General features: G+C 38.9%; 1 protein-coding gene across 1 annotated transcript; it reads right to left on the bottom strand.

The window, feature by feature from the left end:
• Window positions 1–2,280: 2,280 nt before the first annotated feature.
• Window positions 2,281–7,125, bottom strand: LOC129093858 (uncharacterized). Its single transcript, XM_054601979.1, has 7 exons — window positions 6,980–7,125; window positions 6,615–6,760; window positions 5,867–6,161; window positions 5,367–5,518; window positions 3,903–4,131; window positions 2,435–2,613; window positions 2,281–2,348 (listed from the first exon to the last, which is right to left on the bottom strand). Exons 1-7 carry the CDS (start codon window positions 7,123–7,125, stop codon window positions 2,281–2,283), a joined length of 1,215 nt encoding a protein of 404 aa, XP_054457954.1.
• Between the last annotated feature and the right edge of the window lie 10,093 nt (window positions 7,126–17,218).

The following is a 17,218-nucleotide window of genomic DNA, read 5'->3' on the forward strand; positions in this document are numbered from 1 at the left end:
TAACGCATGCTTTGTGTTAAAAATGTGAAGTCTTCCCAGCCAAAACTGCGATTACCGTGATGACATCATCAGGGGCCGCTTTCTCAGACTTTGGACTGCTCCCCCAGAGTCCCGTAGGAAATGAAACCCTCTGTTTCCACTTGCTAAATGGTGTTCGCCTTGACAAATAAACTGAACGTCATGTGGCGAGCCTCTTTAAAGCTATTTGCTCAATACATGTTTGCCAGGCTTGATGGGTTCATAAATCTAAGGTCAATCCCCAATAGTCTTACTTAAAACAGGAAATACAGAACGTTAATCACGGGATTAAGAGCGTTTGAGAATATGATTTACACCGTGCAGCGTCTAAATGAAAAGTTTCAGTGTTTGATTCCATGTGAATAATTCGGCAACAAATCATAACAAAGTTATTCGACCCTTTTAAAACAATGTAATCACTCACTTGGAGTTGCTGTAACAGCTGTCATTTTGTCATTAAAAGACTTGTGTCACCTCAGACAGAACGTAACATACAGTGTTCAAAACACACTGTTGCCATGCAAACCATTGGTTACTGCCACCAAGTAGACCTGCAGTGGAGAATTGAGGGTGATTGAGACTAACTTTGTCCTCATATATATAAAAATAAAGTCCATTTTTTTTTGTCCTCTTTTGTGACACACTGGTTATTATAGCATTGCTAAAATTAACCTCTCTGGTTTTGGCCTTGCTTTAATGAATAAAGAATAGTCTGTTTAGAACATCCTCTACAACAGGTCAACAGCACCCCCTATGTTTATTATGTGATATTGCAATAATGGAAAAGGAGGGGAGTAAAACTAACTTACCATAAGCCTTTCTCACAGCTGACGTTTTTTACTTGTCATTAGGGAAAAGCACAGGCGTTACTAAGACCACTTATGATGACTCTGTTCTATTCAAGTGTTCCAGTGAGATTGATTGTGAGCAAGCATGCCTGATGCCATGAACCTGAAATCTTATTAGTCATGGTTAATTTCCTTATTTTCGCCAGTTTTCTACTTCCATTGATAGAGGAAAACATGTATCTTTTGCTCGGTTCTCTTTTATTCTTTAGTAAAAATATGTGTTATTTTCTGACTTTTTTTAAGTCAAACAGGGGTGTCAACATTTCTATTTGTCAGAATTATAAGACATATTTTTTTTTTAAGCATATTGTTCCCTGTTTATCAAAAACACAAAGGATTCTTTATTTTTTTAAAGACCTTGTTAATGTTTTATTTGTTGGGGTTTCAGCGCTGGTGAAGACTCAGCACAAAGAAAGCTGTCAAGAAGAACAAGAACAACCAGGTCTTTTCCTGACTCTGGGTGTGTTTGTCCATCACGCATCTCAGGCACTCCTTAATGCAGTTGCAATTACAGCCATTATCAAAACTCCTTAAAACGCTTGGGAGTGAGCCACACCTACTGAAGGGACTGTGTCATTTAGAGATACTTCTGTATCTCATGTTCCATCATAGGTGTAACTGGGAGGGTTGAACCATCCACTGGTAAGAAGGTTGGGCCAGTGATGTAAGTGTAAACCTTGAGCGGGTAGATCATGAACTTCCACGGTTCAACATTTCTGGCGCAAAATCCTAATTTCCATATTCATTAGTTTTTTCTGTTTGATGGTTCAAAAATAGCTTTACTCAATTCGATCAATCAGCTTTATTTACACTGACAACAAAGAGACCACCTGCATATTTTATGATTTCATTCTGTTTCCTCAAGGTCAATCAGACAATTACAGAATAAATATGCATATTTTCCTGTTGTTTTGAATGCAAATCTAACTATTTTTATGATGAGGTGAACATTGCTATTGATAGCTCAGCACTGCATTTCACATCTCGAAGGTCTTTCACACATAAAACCAGAAATAAAAATAGGCAAAGAACTTCAGAGCTACATGTACTGTACATCTTTCATCTGAGGGAAAAACATGTCACACTGAAATCATTTTGAGGAATATATGTAGGAATATATATGTTTATGTAGGAATGCAAGTTATGCATTGTAATAATTATGATTATTCTGAGTTAACATAAATGCGATAACTGGTTATATGAAATTACAGTGACTCTAACACACACGTGAGCATGAAATGATGCATGAATTACTGCTTTGACAAATCCAGGTGGTTGGTTGTTTTTTGCAGAAACACATCATCTTGGAGTGCTATACAAACAATATAGTTGATATCAAACAACGAGTTCAGGAAGTTTAAAATTGCTATTCTATAAAAAAACCAAAAACAGGTTCCAATATTGTTAACCCTTACTAAGGACTGTTGGCTTTGCTGGTGGCGGTGGTCTCGTAATACACCTTTTGTGATCCAAACTCGGCACCTAAAGGACAGAAAGAGACGGTGAAGGTATCGTGGCAAAGAGCGACACGTGCACATGTGCAGAATGCGAGGTGAACCCCCCCTTACCTGATTGGCAGATGAAGTTGAGGAGCTGGTCACAATGCTGGTCCTCCCACTGGAAGGGCTCTTCTATGGCCATGCCGCCACAGGGGTTGTGGAAAAGGTGAGGGGCTATATCTTGTGGCCATTTGGTGAATTTCATGGCATCGCCAGACATCCAGAACCACGTGTCCGCCATTATGTATCTGCCCAACAGATTTCATCAACAGGTGTCAGGCTCTAAAGCAGAAGTATCTCAGCATTTTCTTATAGAGAAATCCAACTTTATCTCGTTTCAGGCTACAAATAACATTTATTTTAATTATGAATGATTCTTTTGATAAATCGGTTTGTCCATGCAGTGTTACAACAAGTTCCTAAAAACTCAAGGGGGACAGCTCTTTGTTTTGTCAGACGAACAGTCTTAAACCCAAAGATATTGAATTAAAAAAGATATAAAGCATGGAAAAGCAGCAAATACTCACAGTTTTTTTTTTGCTCAAACCCCTAAATTGAGAACATTTATAATCCGATTAATTTTCTGTCAATTATTTTAACTAATTAATTAGTTTGTTATTATTTCAGCTCTATGGTTTGGGTAGGGTTTGTCATTGGGCGTGTCTTCGGTGAGAGCTGTTAGCAAAGCATCCATGCACATCTGTTTTGGAATAGCAGCAATGCAAATAAGCAAATATAAGGACACACAATATTTGACTCGAAGACCTGTGTCTTTTGCATATGTGTACATTTCTAAAATTCAAATTCTTAAGAATTTGGACTGCAGAAAAAGACAACAGGGCAGGGCACCTGTTCTCTCAGTCTTTTCCAGGAGGTTTGATCTTCATCACAAGGAAACCTTTGTTAATCTTGAAACAATATTACATACATAAAACATCCATTATGTTATGCAGGAGATTGGTAGTACATAAGCAATTACCATGGAAACACAGGGCCTTAACGGTAGGTTAACCGTCATTTTAGAATGATAAATCATACTGCAACTTTAAAGGTGCTATATATCAGATTTGGAGCATTTATGGAGCAACTCGCAGTTGACGGTGCTGGAGGTGATAACAGTGCGAACTACGGCCAACGTGCCGACGACGCTCACATGCATGAACATGTACTAAAACGCATTCACACCCAACCCTATTGTCAACAAAGCAAGGAGAAGCTGTCCCTAAAATAATAGGCTTAAATGTGCTAAAGTCCTAAAGTAGCTATGATTACGCGGCTCTCAACATGGCAACGGCTGAACCGGCGGCTAGAAACTAATGGAGCTAACAGCACGAACAGTAGGACATAAGTCCTCTTTATCTCTTTATAGCAACTAGTCGTTTGCTGCTACATTAATGCTCTGGATGCAGTATTATCCACCCTTGGAGATTATTACAGAGTCCATCATGTAAATGAAATATCAACTAAAGTGTCAATGCAAATTTCCCCGCTGCGGGACTAATAAAGGATTATCTTATCTAATGTCGGTGTAGAATACCTGCGCAACCCCAGCCAGACGTAGTCTGTGAGGGGGAAAGATGTGCTGTTCAGCAGCAGCTCCACCTCGCTCTGCTCCTCCTGGCTGCGAAGGCTAAGCAGGTCCCAATGGTTACTCCTGCAGAAGAACAGAGCGTCGGACCAGCAAAGCCTCTCTCCCACCACCGTCACAGACCTGCCATTCAGCATCACGCTCACAACGGGAGGATCGGTAGGGGCAATGGTATCTTCTGGGATTGGAGAGAAAGAATGTTGCTAGGTTTCAGTTGACACAGTCATTTCATCTGTAATATGTTGTTGTTGTTGTTGTTTTTTCACACAGGCTTGTCTTGAAGCTTAAGTTGGTGGGGCAGTTTTGGGTTTCAAATGAAAAGTAGGTCAGCACCTGGCCTTGTAGCCAAAGAGCCACTCGATTCAATCGTATCAAGCTTCATTTTGTCTAACGGTGTGAACTTCAAGTAAAAGAAAAAAAAATCGCATTTGTTGCACATCAGATGAAGCTGTAGCAATAACATCAATAAGTGCATATACACCAGTCAGCCCCAGAGGCCAACAATATTAATATTTAAACAGCTTCAGACATTGTACAGTATTTAATAGCTAGTTCTCAGATTTTTTGAGTTTGATTTCATTTCATTTACTTCCATTCAAGGACCATACCTGCCGGAGAAGCAAACACCTCTACTTCACACAGTGACAACGTAGCAAATTTTGGTTTGACCACTGAGACCCAGCGACCTTCCATGCCTGTACACTGGAGGGTGAACGTACCCTCTTTTGAAGAGATAGTACCACATCTGATGGAGAGAGCGAAACATAATGGATTACCAGCGTTGCCATTTTAGCTTTACTAACCCCTGTCCGGGCATTACAGGTGCTAAATTCAAAATTCTGAGCTTTAATATATCAGCAACCAACAATTTGTCATGTAAAGATATTGTGGAGTTATGGCGTGCTGATCAGAGAATGAAGTCACAGTGCTATATTGTGTTGTTCAGCTCAATCAGAAGAAACACACACTTTGTAATTGCTCTGACAAATATATGTCAATAATGTGTAGATATACAGTATTATGCCTCACATTGGGTTTTGGGTATCATCATGCGATTCTGAGCTGCCAATCCGGATCTGTGTGCCTTGCAGCCAGTCTTCGCAACAGTCGCGTCTGTTAAGGATGCTGACAGCGCTAATCTTGTGCACAGATACCAAGTCTACTGTCCACCAGGGATTAATCATAAGGCCATTATCGCTACAGCATGTATCCCAATAGTTTCCACTTTTACACCCACTGACAGCATTACCGGGTTGCCCAAAGATAGACAAACTCCACGACTGTTTTGTTGGTTTCTGAAAGGCCACGTTTAGTAGAGGTTCCACTAAAGTGGGGGGAAAAAAAGGAAAAGAAATGCATCAATATCAGGCTCTTATGTTTCAAGAAATCAAAGCCAGTCGGTTACAGTTGTACCTGCTGGGGCACCATACACCTCCACTTCGCACAGGGTGAGAGTCTTTCCCTCTCCGGGGATAATCACATTCACAAAGCGACCGTCCATGCTGCCTCCGTCACAGCGGTATGTGTTGGTTTTACCTGCTTTGATGTGGGAGATGGAGGCACACCTGACAGTGGAGGGAGTTGGGGGAATAGTTATTTTGGTTATCTGGTGGGCATTCAATTAATTAACAGAAATGTCAGAACAACTATGCTCCATGCCGGGCTAATATATACAAATTGAGAGGTGGTGATTGTGAGGTAAGACAGTTGATCATGAGTTAGATTAGAAATTAGTTTTGAGGAACTCATATATTTGGCATCGGCCTACAGCTATCATGTTTTTTCTTGTAACTGCTCTGTGGAAGTTTGCCTCTGCTAGCAGGTTCTGTTGCATCATGCAAACACTGAAATAAACTAATAATAAGATAAAAATGTATATCGAAGGCTGTACGTTCTGAACTTCTTATTAGCACCTGGGGTTGTTGTTTCCGTTGTTCTCCAGTGAGTTCCCGATTCGGATCTCGGCCCCATCCAGTCTCTCAGCGCAGCAGTCCCCTCTGTTAGTGACTTTGATAGATGTGACAACATAAGTTCGTCCCAGGTCCACCCTCCACCAGGGATTGGTCTCGTCCTCGGCAGTGTGGCTACAGAACCCGTTGCTGTAGAACGAGTTCCGTCTCCCATCGATGGCCTTGGAGGCTTCGCCGGATGGGAGCGTCGATGACTGGGCGGCAGCTCCTTTCAGTGCCACGTTGGATCTAGGATGTGCTTGAAACAAAAATAGACAGATTGTTGGATTTGATTCCATTCCTTGTGGTTTGTTTGTCATGTCGACATTGCGAAGTTGCATCAAGTGCATGGTCATCAATGGTATGGGTTGGTATTTTTAGGAAAACAATTTCACCAAAGTCAGCACTGATGCCAATAGAGGAGAGGACGACAATAACTCAGGAGCCTCTGAGTTAGACAGTTAGCCTGGTTCCAGACCATTAAATGGCTGGCCACATCTCTGATTTGTTCAGTGATTCAAATAGGCCTGCTGCTCACTGTCAGCTATTTTTGTTTCCTGGTTAGAGAGTCATTTGAGCAATAACAGCTTGGGGAAATGGGGATGTCATGTTCCTGTGCTAGAGCGAGAGAAACACGCTACATACGTGAATAGCAGTAACAGAGGATTGGGCAAACAAATGCACACTTGTTTTATATTTCACGTGTCATTACCATGGTCCACAGGGAACACCTCAACTTCGCAGAGACTTAGAATCCTCTGGCTTCCTGGGAGACGCACAGTGACGTAGCGTCCCTCTATAGCGCTGAATGAAAAGTGGAACGTGAGTCCAGCTGGGATGTCAGTAATGACTCCACACCTTTTGTGTTGAGAAGAAAAAGAGAAGTAAGTCAAACAGATGGTTGGTCATATCACAACGGGAGTTGTATGATACAGGCATGTATCACCTGACGTTGTTGGTGTCATCGGCATCTAAAGATGTTCCAATCCAGATTTCACCACCAATCAGCACGTTTTCACTTAAATCGCTTGGGGTTATCGTTAGAGCAGCAATTTTGTACACATGCTGTAAGTCCACCCTCCACCAGGGATCAGACTGTTCTTCTGTTCTGGTACAGGATCCCTGATCGAATCTCTGGTCTCTGTTGCCATCAACTGCCTGGCCAGCAGCAACCAAGGTGCCGTCTTGTGACGACTGGACGGCTTCTCGATACAGTGCAACATTTTGGAGAGGGATACCTTATTGGCAAACAAAATAATTGTAAGATAAGAAACCACAGAATTTGTTGAGGGAAAAAAATAAAAAATCAGTTTACCTGCCAGCGCTCCAACTGTCAGCATGAGGGAAATGCCTGCTAAATGATTAGACAACATAGTTAGCGATTAATTGATTTCCTCTTAATTATAAAATGATATGGAGGTGTACATTTTTATCAATTTGAACAGAAACCATGAAATAAAAGAAGAGGGGGCTCTCTGACAAAAGGAAACATGACACAGCCGGTTTAGGTCTGAGCCATTTGGATCTAATAAAAAAAAATGCTCTGATAAACCTACAGTATGCATGTGGCAGCTATAAACCACTAGATCTTTCTCAGGAATCTGCGGAGACCAAAGTATAGACTAAAAAGGCATGAATATATGACTTACGACTGACACAATGCTCCATTTAAATGGTAATGTGGGTCAGAAGGGGGCAATTAATTGATTAGCAATTACAAGTGTAAATACTGGGAATTAAGGGGGGTTGCTGTGTATCTGTCTGCTTGTTTTAATATTTTTCTGCCTCCTATTGGCAAAAAGGTTTAGTTTGCAGCTTTAGGTCATCTCACATTGGAAACTATCATGATAAAGTATTTCAATTGATTTGATTTATAAGATGTAAAAAATAATGTTAAAAAAGCAATTAATATAATCATTTTGATGGTAATATTAATAATAATAAATAAATAAACTTTATAGCTTAACATACTGTGACTTACCATTGAGGATCCAGCTGTACTGAGCCCTTCCATTCATTGCTTGGGAGGAAATCCGAGAACGAAAGTTAGAACAATTTTAATGAAAAAACAATTAAGACTGATTGTAGGTAGACTTGCTTGCTGTCTTTGAAGTTACTAATCAAGTACTGTACTGGATGATTTGTTCTGGTACATGAGAACATGTAAATTTGCAGTCCGCGATGTTTGCATGAAGGACAACACACCCAGATAGACATCTGCTTACTGCAAATAACTCTTGCGTCAGCATTGATGATTAATGTTGATGATTAACAATTCCCCCCAAACAAATTATTTTAGTTGTTCATGAATATTTTTTTCTCATGCTTTTTTAGTTCAGACAACAGAGGGAGTCTTCTACGCTCTGAATTTAGAATTTAGTAAATCTAAGGTGACGCTTCAGAAGTTTAATGATTCCAAGCCTGTAACAAATCTCCCATGAAAGTACAGCATTTATCAGATTAACGATATTGGTTTAAGATTTAGGTAAGAAGGGAAAGGACAAAAACGTCAGTGTTCATAAACGTTTCGTGTGCAAGTCTGAGAAACAGAAGTAAATACAAAAAATATCAACTCTCGTATAGATCTGTGTAAAAAAATATGATGACTTATCCATTTTTAGTCAATGAAATTGGTACACTTGTTTGAGTTATGCCAAGGTATATTTACAGTATGTTTTTCTCCAAGAGTAATTTGAAAGACACATACATTTTTTTATAGTTAATAATCAGTCATTTACATCCCTTACATACATTTCACAACATTTTTAAATAATTACTAGTATAAAAACTATTTGTGTGAAAAAATTAAATCAGTTGGAAAATAATTGATTTGAGGATTAACCTGGTGATAAAACACTTTTTGATGCACCATTGAAGAGCGAGATGACAAGCCAATATGTCACTTCCGGCGACCATCTTTGTTTTTGCTGAAATACTAGCAATTTCTGAACGGTCTGTAAATGCGTCAGGATGAACTCTTTCAGTTGGATAGTCATTGAGATATCCAGAAAATGTCCTAATAAAACAGGGCTAAGTGTTCACAGATGGCTGGTTTGGTTTGTAAGAAACATATTTGTGTAAAATGTAAAGTCGCGCACATCTAAAAACTATTTAAGGCACGCGAATCTTGGCTTACGTTCACCGCACTGTAATCTCGAGACATCTTTACACCTGCAGATGACCAAAATGGTGCTTAACTTTAATTGGTTTTGGCACCTGAACATTTCCTGTTAGCTAGCTGCTTGTGCTACTGAGTTAGCTAATGTAAAATTAGCTGAATTAAGTTAGCTGGTTTCATTCTATGATCAACCAGTGTTTGCAAGGCTATGCTATGGCTACTATAAGCTATAACAGTGATATCAGCTAACTGCTATTTTATTTATATAATGTTTCAACATTCAATAAATATATCTACAGAATATTTTGAGCACAAAAATATAGTCTTTAAAAGGTAACCTGTGCAATACAAATACACTGTGCAATAATAGTTATAATAGTTATTCTGTCTGTATATATAATATTTCAGTTATTGTGGATTCTTTACTGTTTTTATTGCTTATTTGCTTATTTATAATACTTGTAAATCCTGTAAATTTCCCGCTGCGGGACTAATAAAGGATTATCTTATCTTATCTTATCTTATCTTATCTTATCTTATCTTATCTTATCTTATCTTAGGTGTGCTACTCTGTGACAACTAAATAACATTTCAACAGACCTGATGATGTAAATTATGGAGTAAGGTTAATTTAATTCACACTCCTATATTTTGATGTATCATTTCATTTCCTCATGGTACTTCTGTATTCATATTTCAATGGATTTTAAACACACTATGTAATCTTTTAATCAATGTGTCTCTATTACTGTAACAAAAAATATATTTGTGCTAATACCACCGTTAATGCTTTCATTGTACATTGCATCTTGTATTATACTTTTATATCTACCTGTTAATATTCTAAATTCTCGCTGTATGATGGGTGATCATACATTGGCCTCCTGTTGGCTTATTACAATGAACTGGGCTGATGCTGTAAAACCAATTTCAGGGGAATTTAAATCAACAAAGTTTTGGAGCACAATATATTTTTTTGATAGTAAAAGTTCAGATTCAGATCGTAGTCTCTGCTTGTTGAGCAAACAGTCTTGGGTTTTCCATACGTCAACAATATCTGACAGTGTATTAAAGCGACTAAGATAATCAGTTTACATAAAATATTTATTTCAAAAATATGTAATCAAAAGTCAACATGTTACATAATGCAGTGTGCATCATACAAACATCAGAATTTGTATCATATATAGCATTCTCATGAGCAACTGCTCATTTGCATGTGTACTTATATGACATATGAAAATATCAGCCAATGAAGGCTTCATTGTAAAAGTATTTTTAAGTCACAAATATGTACATTCACGCAAAAGGGAATAACATTGTAATAATAACATAATGCAAACACACATTTCTGCCACTTTCTGGCATCATTCTTAGTGACTGAAGAGGAGAAAAGACATGGTTTCTATGCCTGTCTTGTGTATCACCAACAACACAAACCATGTATGTTGATGTGTAGTGACACACAAAGCAGACATAATTATGCTCCTGAATAATGGCTCATCTGCCCATTTTGGGGGTAAAAAAAATGTTCTTCATCAGGTCCTCAGCCTTTTGGCAACATGTTTTCACATGTAGGCACTGTAGAAATTTACCAAGTGATATTTTCCTGGCATCATAGTTTAATAACAAAAATAATTTGACCTGTACAGTGGTTATTGTGGAGTTGACAAGTCATGAGGTTTTTGCCTGACTGAAGCAGTGTGGGAGTAAAAGGTAACCAGACCCCTAAAACCTCCCAATTTCTTATAAAGCATCTACTGGCGAAAGCCAGGTAGTGATTAAAATGATAAGATTTGATATTTGATTACTCTCACTAGTTGTAATTGTAATAATGCTTCTCATTTGTATCCCCTTATAACCACACAATGATTGATTTCCACCTAAGGAATTAAGTAACATGTAGGACAGAAATCCAGCAGTCCTATGGTTAAAAAAACAAACAAATGGATTACATTTTAAATTACAGACTCTTCAAAATAATTCACTTTTGGGATTTTTCAGAGCCTTCATGGACGTGAAAGCAGTCTCAAGGCTGAAGAAGAGTGACCACATTCACTGCCACTTTCAACTGCAGTAAATTGATATGAATCAAGCATGATCCTAATAATCTGGGATGCATTGTGTATGGCAAACCTTCTTTGAGATGTTTATATTCAGTAGCACACATACATAAATAGGAAAGTTATGGTTTTCTTGTTTTGGGGGTTTCCAGTTTCCTCATAGCATGGCCAGACTGAACACACCAACAGTGAACAGCACAGCTATAGGGGGAGAGCAGAAACATTTATTAGGCATTGTTCTAGCACACTTTTAGGACAACTTTGCTCTTTTGAGGAAATCAAGCTCGGCTTACCTTGTGTCAGAGATTGCTGCAGGGTAACACCGTGGCTAGTGGTATTCGGGGCAGTGGTGGTGGAAGCAAGCGTATTGGTGATGGTGACGTTAGGATTGAGCAGGTCTACAGGAGCACTCTGAAATCGGGTTTTGGGGCTTCCCAAAACACCATTAGCTGAAAAAGCAAGCAAAATACAAAAAGTTCATGGACATTTCCAACCACATGGGATATAGGATCTGTGGTAGTCTCTGTGACAGTGGGTCTTGGTTGGCTGTTAAAAGTGCATATGATGTGTGTGTGAATGTGTGTCTCCACTATGTTGGCTTACTGGTGTTGAAAGGTCCAGTGGAGACTGCGATTGAAAAAGTTGATGCTCTGGTAGTAGGGACTGGTACAGTGGCAGCAAATGTACACTGGATTTTTGTTCCATTGACATTGCCCTTCACAGAGTTAACGTTCATCTGCAGAGCAAAGACAATGTGAAAATTAGTTTTCAGTGTATTTATATAAAAACCCTAATGTAACTGAATGGAACCCCTGTTCACCTTCTGCTCAAAAAGAAGGACTGTGCTAAGAGAGACACTGTGCTGTAGACAGAAGAGCTGGTCATGGCGATTACTCAAGAGCAGTATGCATGGAAATGAATTACAACATAGTAGGCCTACATTTCTGATTAAGTAAGTTGTTCTAAATGTTACTAAGCCGAGTAGGACTGTGCTGCCAACTGGCTGCTTAAAGCTCCCCTAGCCAATTTTTTACAGATTTGTTGTCATACCAGATCACATTTATTTAAACATACATTTGGAGTATCTGTTCAATATTTGAATATTTGTGGAACAAAAGAAAATTGAATGGAAGTATAGACCTACAGAAAGGGCTCTATAAACACACCATATTTTTTTTACACACATTTGTGTAGTGATCTACAAGTTGCATGGCCAGCCGTTCATGCAGCTGCTATGATGTATAATTCACACTCATTGAGTTTATCATTTTTTGTGTGTGAAAAGTCCAACAAAAAATTAAACATGGGCTCGAATATACTAATAAACACACCCTCACCCAGCTCTACTCCCACCACCACTCGCAGTAAAACTCACCTGCTTCTCAATCAGCTGGCCGTTGTCGAGGACGGTGCTAAAGAATTTAACTGTACCGTTGTCATTGGCACAGACATAGGTTGTGTCATTTCCTCCCTGTGGTGCAAAACCAGAAATAGTTAATAGCCTGTTTACACAGATGACTTCTAACAAACTACATGATTGGCTCTGGGTTAGCCTTCATGGTACATTCATCTGTGAGTGAGTGTCGGAACTTGACATACCAGTGTGGTGTCGGTTGAAAGGGTGGCAGCAAGGTAGCCATCTGACTCTCCTGAGAGCGCAAACTCAAAGTTATTACCGCTCGTCAGCTTGGCTTTAAGAAAGAAACATGTTGCAGAGGGCTCACACTCTGCGGGCTCAGCTGCACAGAGCGCCACGGTCCCACATCCTGTCCTAGAAATAGGTGTCTGCAAGGGAGATGAGAAACGTCTGAGTGGGTCGGAAATGTGCACTTTGATGATGTTAAAAACCGTCAATAAATATAAATTATATTGTATTGTTTTACACTGTGCTGGAATTTGTTTTCTTTGGCATCACTCACATTAAGAGATCCCACTGTGGTGTTAGGCGTCAGTGGGGGAGCTGCTGTTGTGATTGGTGCTGCCGTTGTGTTATTTCCTGCTGCTGTTGTCATGTTTGGTGCACTGGTCATGTCTGTCGATGCTGTTGTCATGTCTGTCGATGCTGTTGTCATGTCTGTCGATGCTGTTGTCATGTCTGTCGATGCTGTTGTCATGTCTGTCGATGCTGTTGTCATGTCTGTCGATGCTGTTGTCATGTCTGTCGATGCTGTTGTCATGCTTGTCGATGCGGTTGTCATGTCTGTCGATGCTGTTGTCATGCTTGTCGGTGCGGTTGTCATGTCTGTCGATGCTGTTGTCATGCTTGTCGATGCGGTTGTCGTGTTTTGGGCGTAGGTGCCCACAGATATCCAGGACAGCGTCACAAATAGGACAGTGAGGACCAGTCTGTTGTCCATACCTGCATTAGTGGGGTAAGATTATTCACTAAAATAATACAATACAATGGAATACTTAGTCTACAGGTATTTGAGTCGTTAAAATAATGTATCAAGTGGGCTCAGAGTAAATAATACAAGCTGAAATATTTGGCTAAAAAAAATAAATCTTTAGGGGATTGTTGAGGGAAACGTATAGTAGATAGCAAAGAAGAACAATTTCTAATGATAGCACCCGTAATAATAAAAAAAAAGCAAAATATGTTAACCAATAATTTACTATATTTAACATAAATGTATTTCCATTAACAAAGGTACACGTCTAACATGTAATTTAGCTTACTGTGTTTTTTGTTTTTTTTGTTAAATTAAGAACAATACAATTTATAATTTGGTATTTAAATGTCTTTATACTTTGCTTGATATTACTAAAATGCTCATAAAACTTATCAATTACATATAATATTCTTAGTAATTATAAGCATTGATTGCCCTTTATAGTGACTCTTGATAATTAAGATAACGGAAATTGTTAGTTAACGTTATATATTTTATGTAGTTTTTGACGAGCAAAAGGAACCTAAAAACTGATAATAAGTACTTCAAATGACATTACTTCAAAAGTTATAGAAATCAATTTCTAGCATTTGTTCAAGCCTACCTGTAGAAATTGTCAGTTCCAACGATCGGTGAAATTGGGTTAAGAAGCAAAAAAAAAATCTGCAGTCCCTTGAAATGAAGATCTTGTGTAAACTGCTTGCTCCTCTGATGTTCCCTGGTAAAGATGTAACACCTGTGCTCCCTGTGTCGCTATTTAAACGATGGTGCGTGAAGAGTCAGCCCAAAAAAACCACCTTCTCTGACATCATGGATGATGTTTCTAGAGGGCGGGGTTTGGAATAAAGGCTCATGGGTGTGTTTTACGGAAGCCACACATGAATTTCGCAATGTCATTGCACCTTTTAACCCTCTTTGTCTCATCTAATGTTTAGCTTCTGAATGCATTACTTCCTTGATGCTCGTAACCTACATGTTTGACATGATGAGGACAAGGAAACAAACTCTATGTACCGTGTCTTTCTCCGTGGTTCTCTTATCAAGCAGCAGGAGTGGTGTCATATTGAACAACATCTTAGTTTTTATGATAAAATATGTATGTGTAACATGAAGTATTACAAATAATACTGTATGAAAATCTGGAACTGTTGAATGCTAGTCATTGGAGCACGTGCCGTATAGGTGGAGCTGGCTGATGCTACGCTACGAGTTTGCGTTTGAGGTGCGGAAATCAGCGATTCATTCCAATCAAAATGAAGTCAATTAAAATCGAGGTCATAGAAATGAAGTCATTGAGTGTCTCAGCAAGTTAAAGACTTGTCCAGTAGTACAGCAAGTAATGTTGGATTTTTGGCAAAGTGGGTCTCAAATGCCACCAGATGAAAGGGAGCCACCTTTTTAGAGATTTGACTGTTAAACACATGCCTACAGCTATTCACACCGCTTTAATGAGCTTTCTCCATCAGTTTCACACAGCACCCAATCCTGTGCGAGTGGGTGCATGAGTAAGGTGACACGGATTGGTATATGAAACCAGTCATGAGACCGGTGACACAATGCAAGAACTGGTTTTGTCAGACAAAGTTCAAGCTCTTCAATATGGCTGTTGTGTTCTGCTGGAAATATGTACCCTCCCTGTCTATTGAGCAGGCATGGACAGGCATCTCGTAACTGTCTATGTATAATAATCTTCTCAAGTAGATGTTTGTATTGTACCAGCAGTCAAAGAATCACACTTAATGTACCAAAATGTTCAGGTATAGGATCCAATACAATCCAGTAATATTGAAAAAAAAAAGAGCCCCTACTGTAACAAACTAAATAATAGTGAATAAAATACTTTAGGTGTGATAACTTGATAATCAAAACTACTTTTACTGTCCATGTAATTTGTTTTCACAGAAAGTATTCACTTAAAATATGGATACATGAATTGTCCTTTAATGTCTTTTATATATTTATTTAAGTGCAGTGATTTATTTAAATAGTGACTTGTCAAATTCCTCGCAAAAGTCATGATCCTGGTAATTGTGTAGTCCTGTCCTGTAAATCAGTAAAAGGGCTAAAACGCGAGATTCAGCAGGAAACATCAGTTCAATAAGGCTAGTTGATTCGTATGATCACGGATCAACTCTGGTCTATTACACAACTATATTAATATATAAGTAAAACAAACAAAAAGTTAGTTTTAAAAATAAAAATACAATCATTTATTTCCCTTATCATTTTAATCGTGTGTGTTTTTTTTGTTGTTGTTGCAAATAACCACAATAGATGACCAGAAGAAAGTAAAAGGATTACATTTAGAATTTTTGACAGTTTACATTACCTTTGGGACGTTGATTGGTTTGGAATTTGTGAATGCGTCACTGCACAGTACAAACAATACAAAAACAATAGACAATGGTATGAGTGAGTAATCTTGGGCCATGGAAGTCTTGCTCAAGTCTTCCGAGGTGTTAAACCTGTTTGGTTGGCATGGTAGTGAAGTATTTCTGCTATGAAACTAATTATGTGGTTTTTCCGTAAGTTCGTTGATTGATGCACAGTCAGCATTGTTTCACAACACAAAACCTGCATTCTTGAAGCGTGCAGTGTCTCTTAAAGGTGTTGTAACCATGACGTCTTAAGAAAATATGAGTACCATCTGACATATAGTGGAAGAAAATCAAATAAACTCATATGACAAAAGTAGATTACATTTTTGGTATCTTTATGGTAATCTTAGTCAATCTTTTTTCCAAAGCCATTAAAACTGATTTTATGTCCCAGTAAAATCGTTGTTTTCGTGATGTAATTATTTCAAACAATCACATATGAGGGGTTTTGCTCTTTGAAGTTTTCAATTAAGGCGAGGTGAGGTAAAGGTGAGTGGACCGGCAGGTGTGCACCGCTTCCAACCTGACAACCCCGTTTCTATTCTTTCCCTGTGGTTTCACTGTGACGCAAGCAAACGACGGGGGAACAGATGATTCTTGAAAGTTGAACTGAGGATTAATATTTTATAAATATTCATCATGACACGAGGTCACACTATCTGCTGCCGAGTTCTCCGCCATTATTGAGGTCGTTGTAAAATCAACATATTTTTCAATTAATGAAATGGATGTTGTGAATTATATTATTTCCCTCTGAGGGACTCGGGACCCCGAGTGCCGACGCCGAGTTGACAAACCGACATATGGCAAGCGGTCTGTTTACAGTATGCTTACTTGCTTACACATGGCTATAGCCTATACAAATATTCTATACCAAATATTTGTCTAAGACTTCATTTTCTCATTATGTAAATAGTCAAGCAACACTGCCGGAGCAGTTAATTAGGCACAGTCCTTCATGTAGTATGAGAGAGAGAGAGAAACTGATGAGTTGACTCAAATCAGTTATTAGGGTTGGGAGGATTTTATCTTTGACGCAGGGCCATCCGTTCTTTACCGCTGCCCCTGAATACAACACACGTACTACATGTGCATCTTGTTTACGTTCTAAGCTTGAGCTAAATGCTAGGGGAGTTCTGGTGAGGGCGGCTGAGCTTAAGCGGCCGATTATGGATAAGACCTGACTGGCCCTCCCTGGCTTAAAAGCTAAAGTATGGAAGCATGTAGCTTCTTCTTCTTCTTCTTCTTCTTCTTCTTCTTCTTCTTCTTCTTCTTCTTCTTCTTCTTCTTCTTCTTCTTCGTCCGTCCAACTCGTAAATGCCAAAATGAATCACAAAAGTACATTTGAACTTTTTGCCCAAGAT

Source organism: Anoplopoma fimbria, chromosome 7, assembly GCF_027596085.1.
Source record: "Anoplopoma fimbria isolate UVic2021 breed Golden Eagle Sablefish chromosome 7, Afim_UVic_2022, whole genome shotgun sequence".
NCBI lineage: Eukaryota > Metazoa > Chordata > Actinopteri > Perciformes > Anoplopomatidae > Anoplopoma > Anoplopoma fimbria.

Excerpts from the sequence above, each read along its gene's own strand:
- LOC129093858 (XM_054601979.1), bottom strand. The coding sequence starts at position 7,125 with ATGTTGCACTGTATCGAGAAGCCGTCCAGTCGTCACAAGACGGCACCT. Across the intron at positions 5,519-5,866 it reads AACGGAAACAACAACCCCAG|GTGTGCCTCCATCTCCCACA; the intron begins GTGCTAATAAGA and ends CTCCACTGTCAG. Across the intron at positions 2,614-3,902 it reads GTCTGGCTGGGGTTGCGCAG|ATACATAATGGCGGACACGT; the intron begins GTATTCTACACC and ends TCTGTTGGGCAG.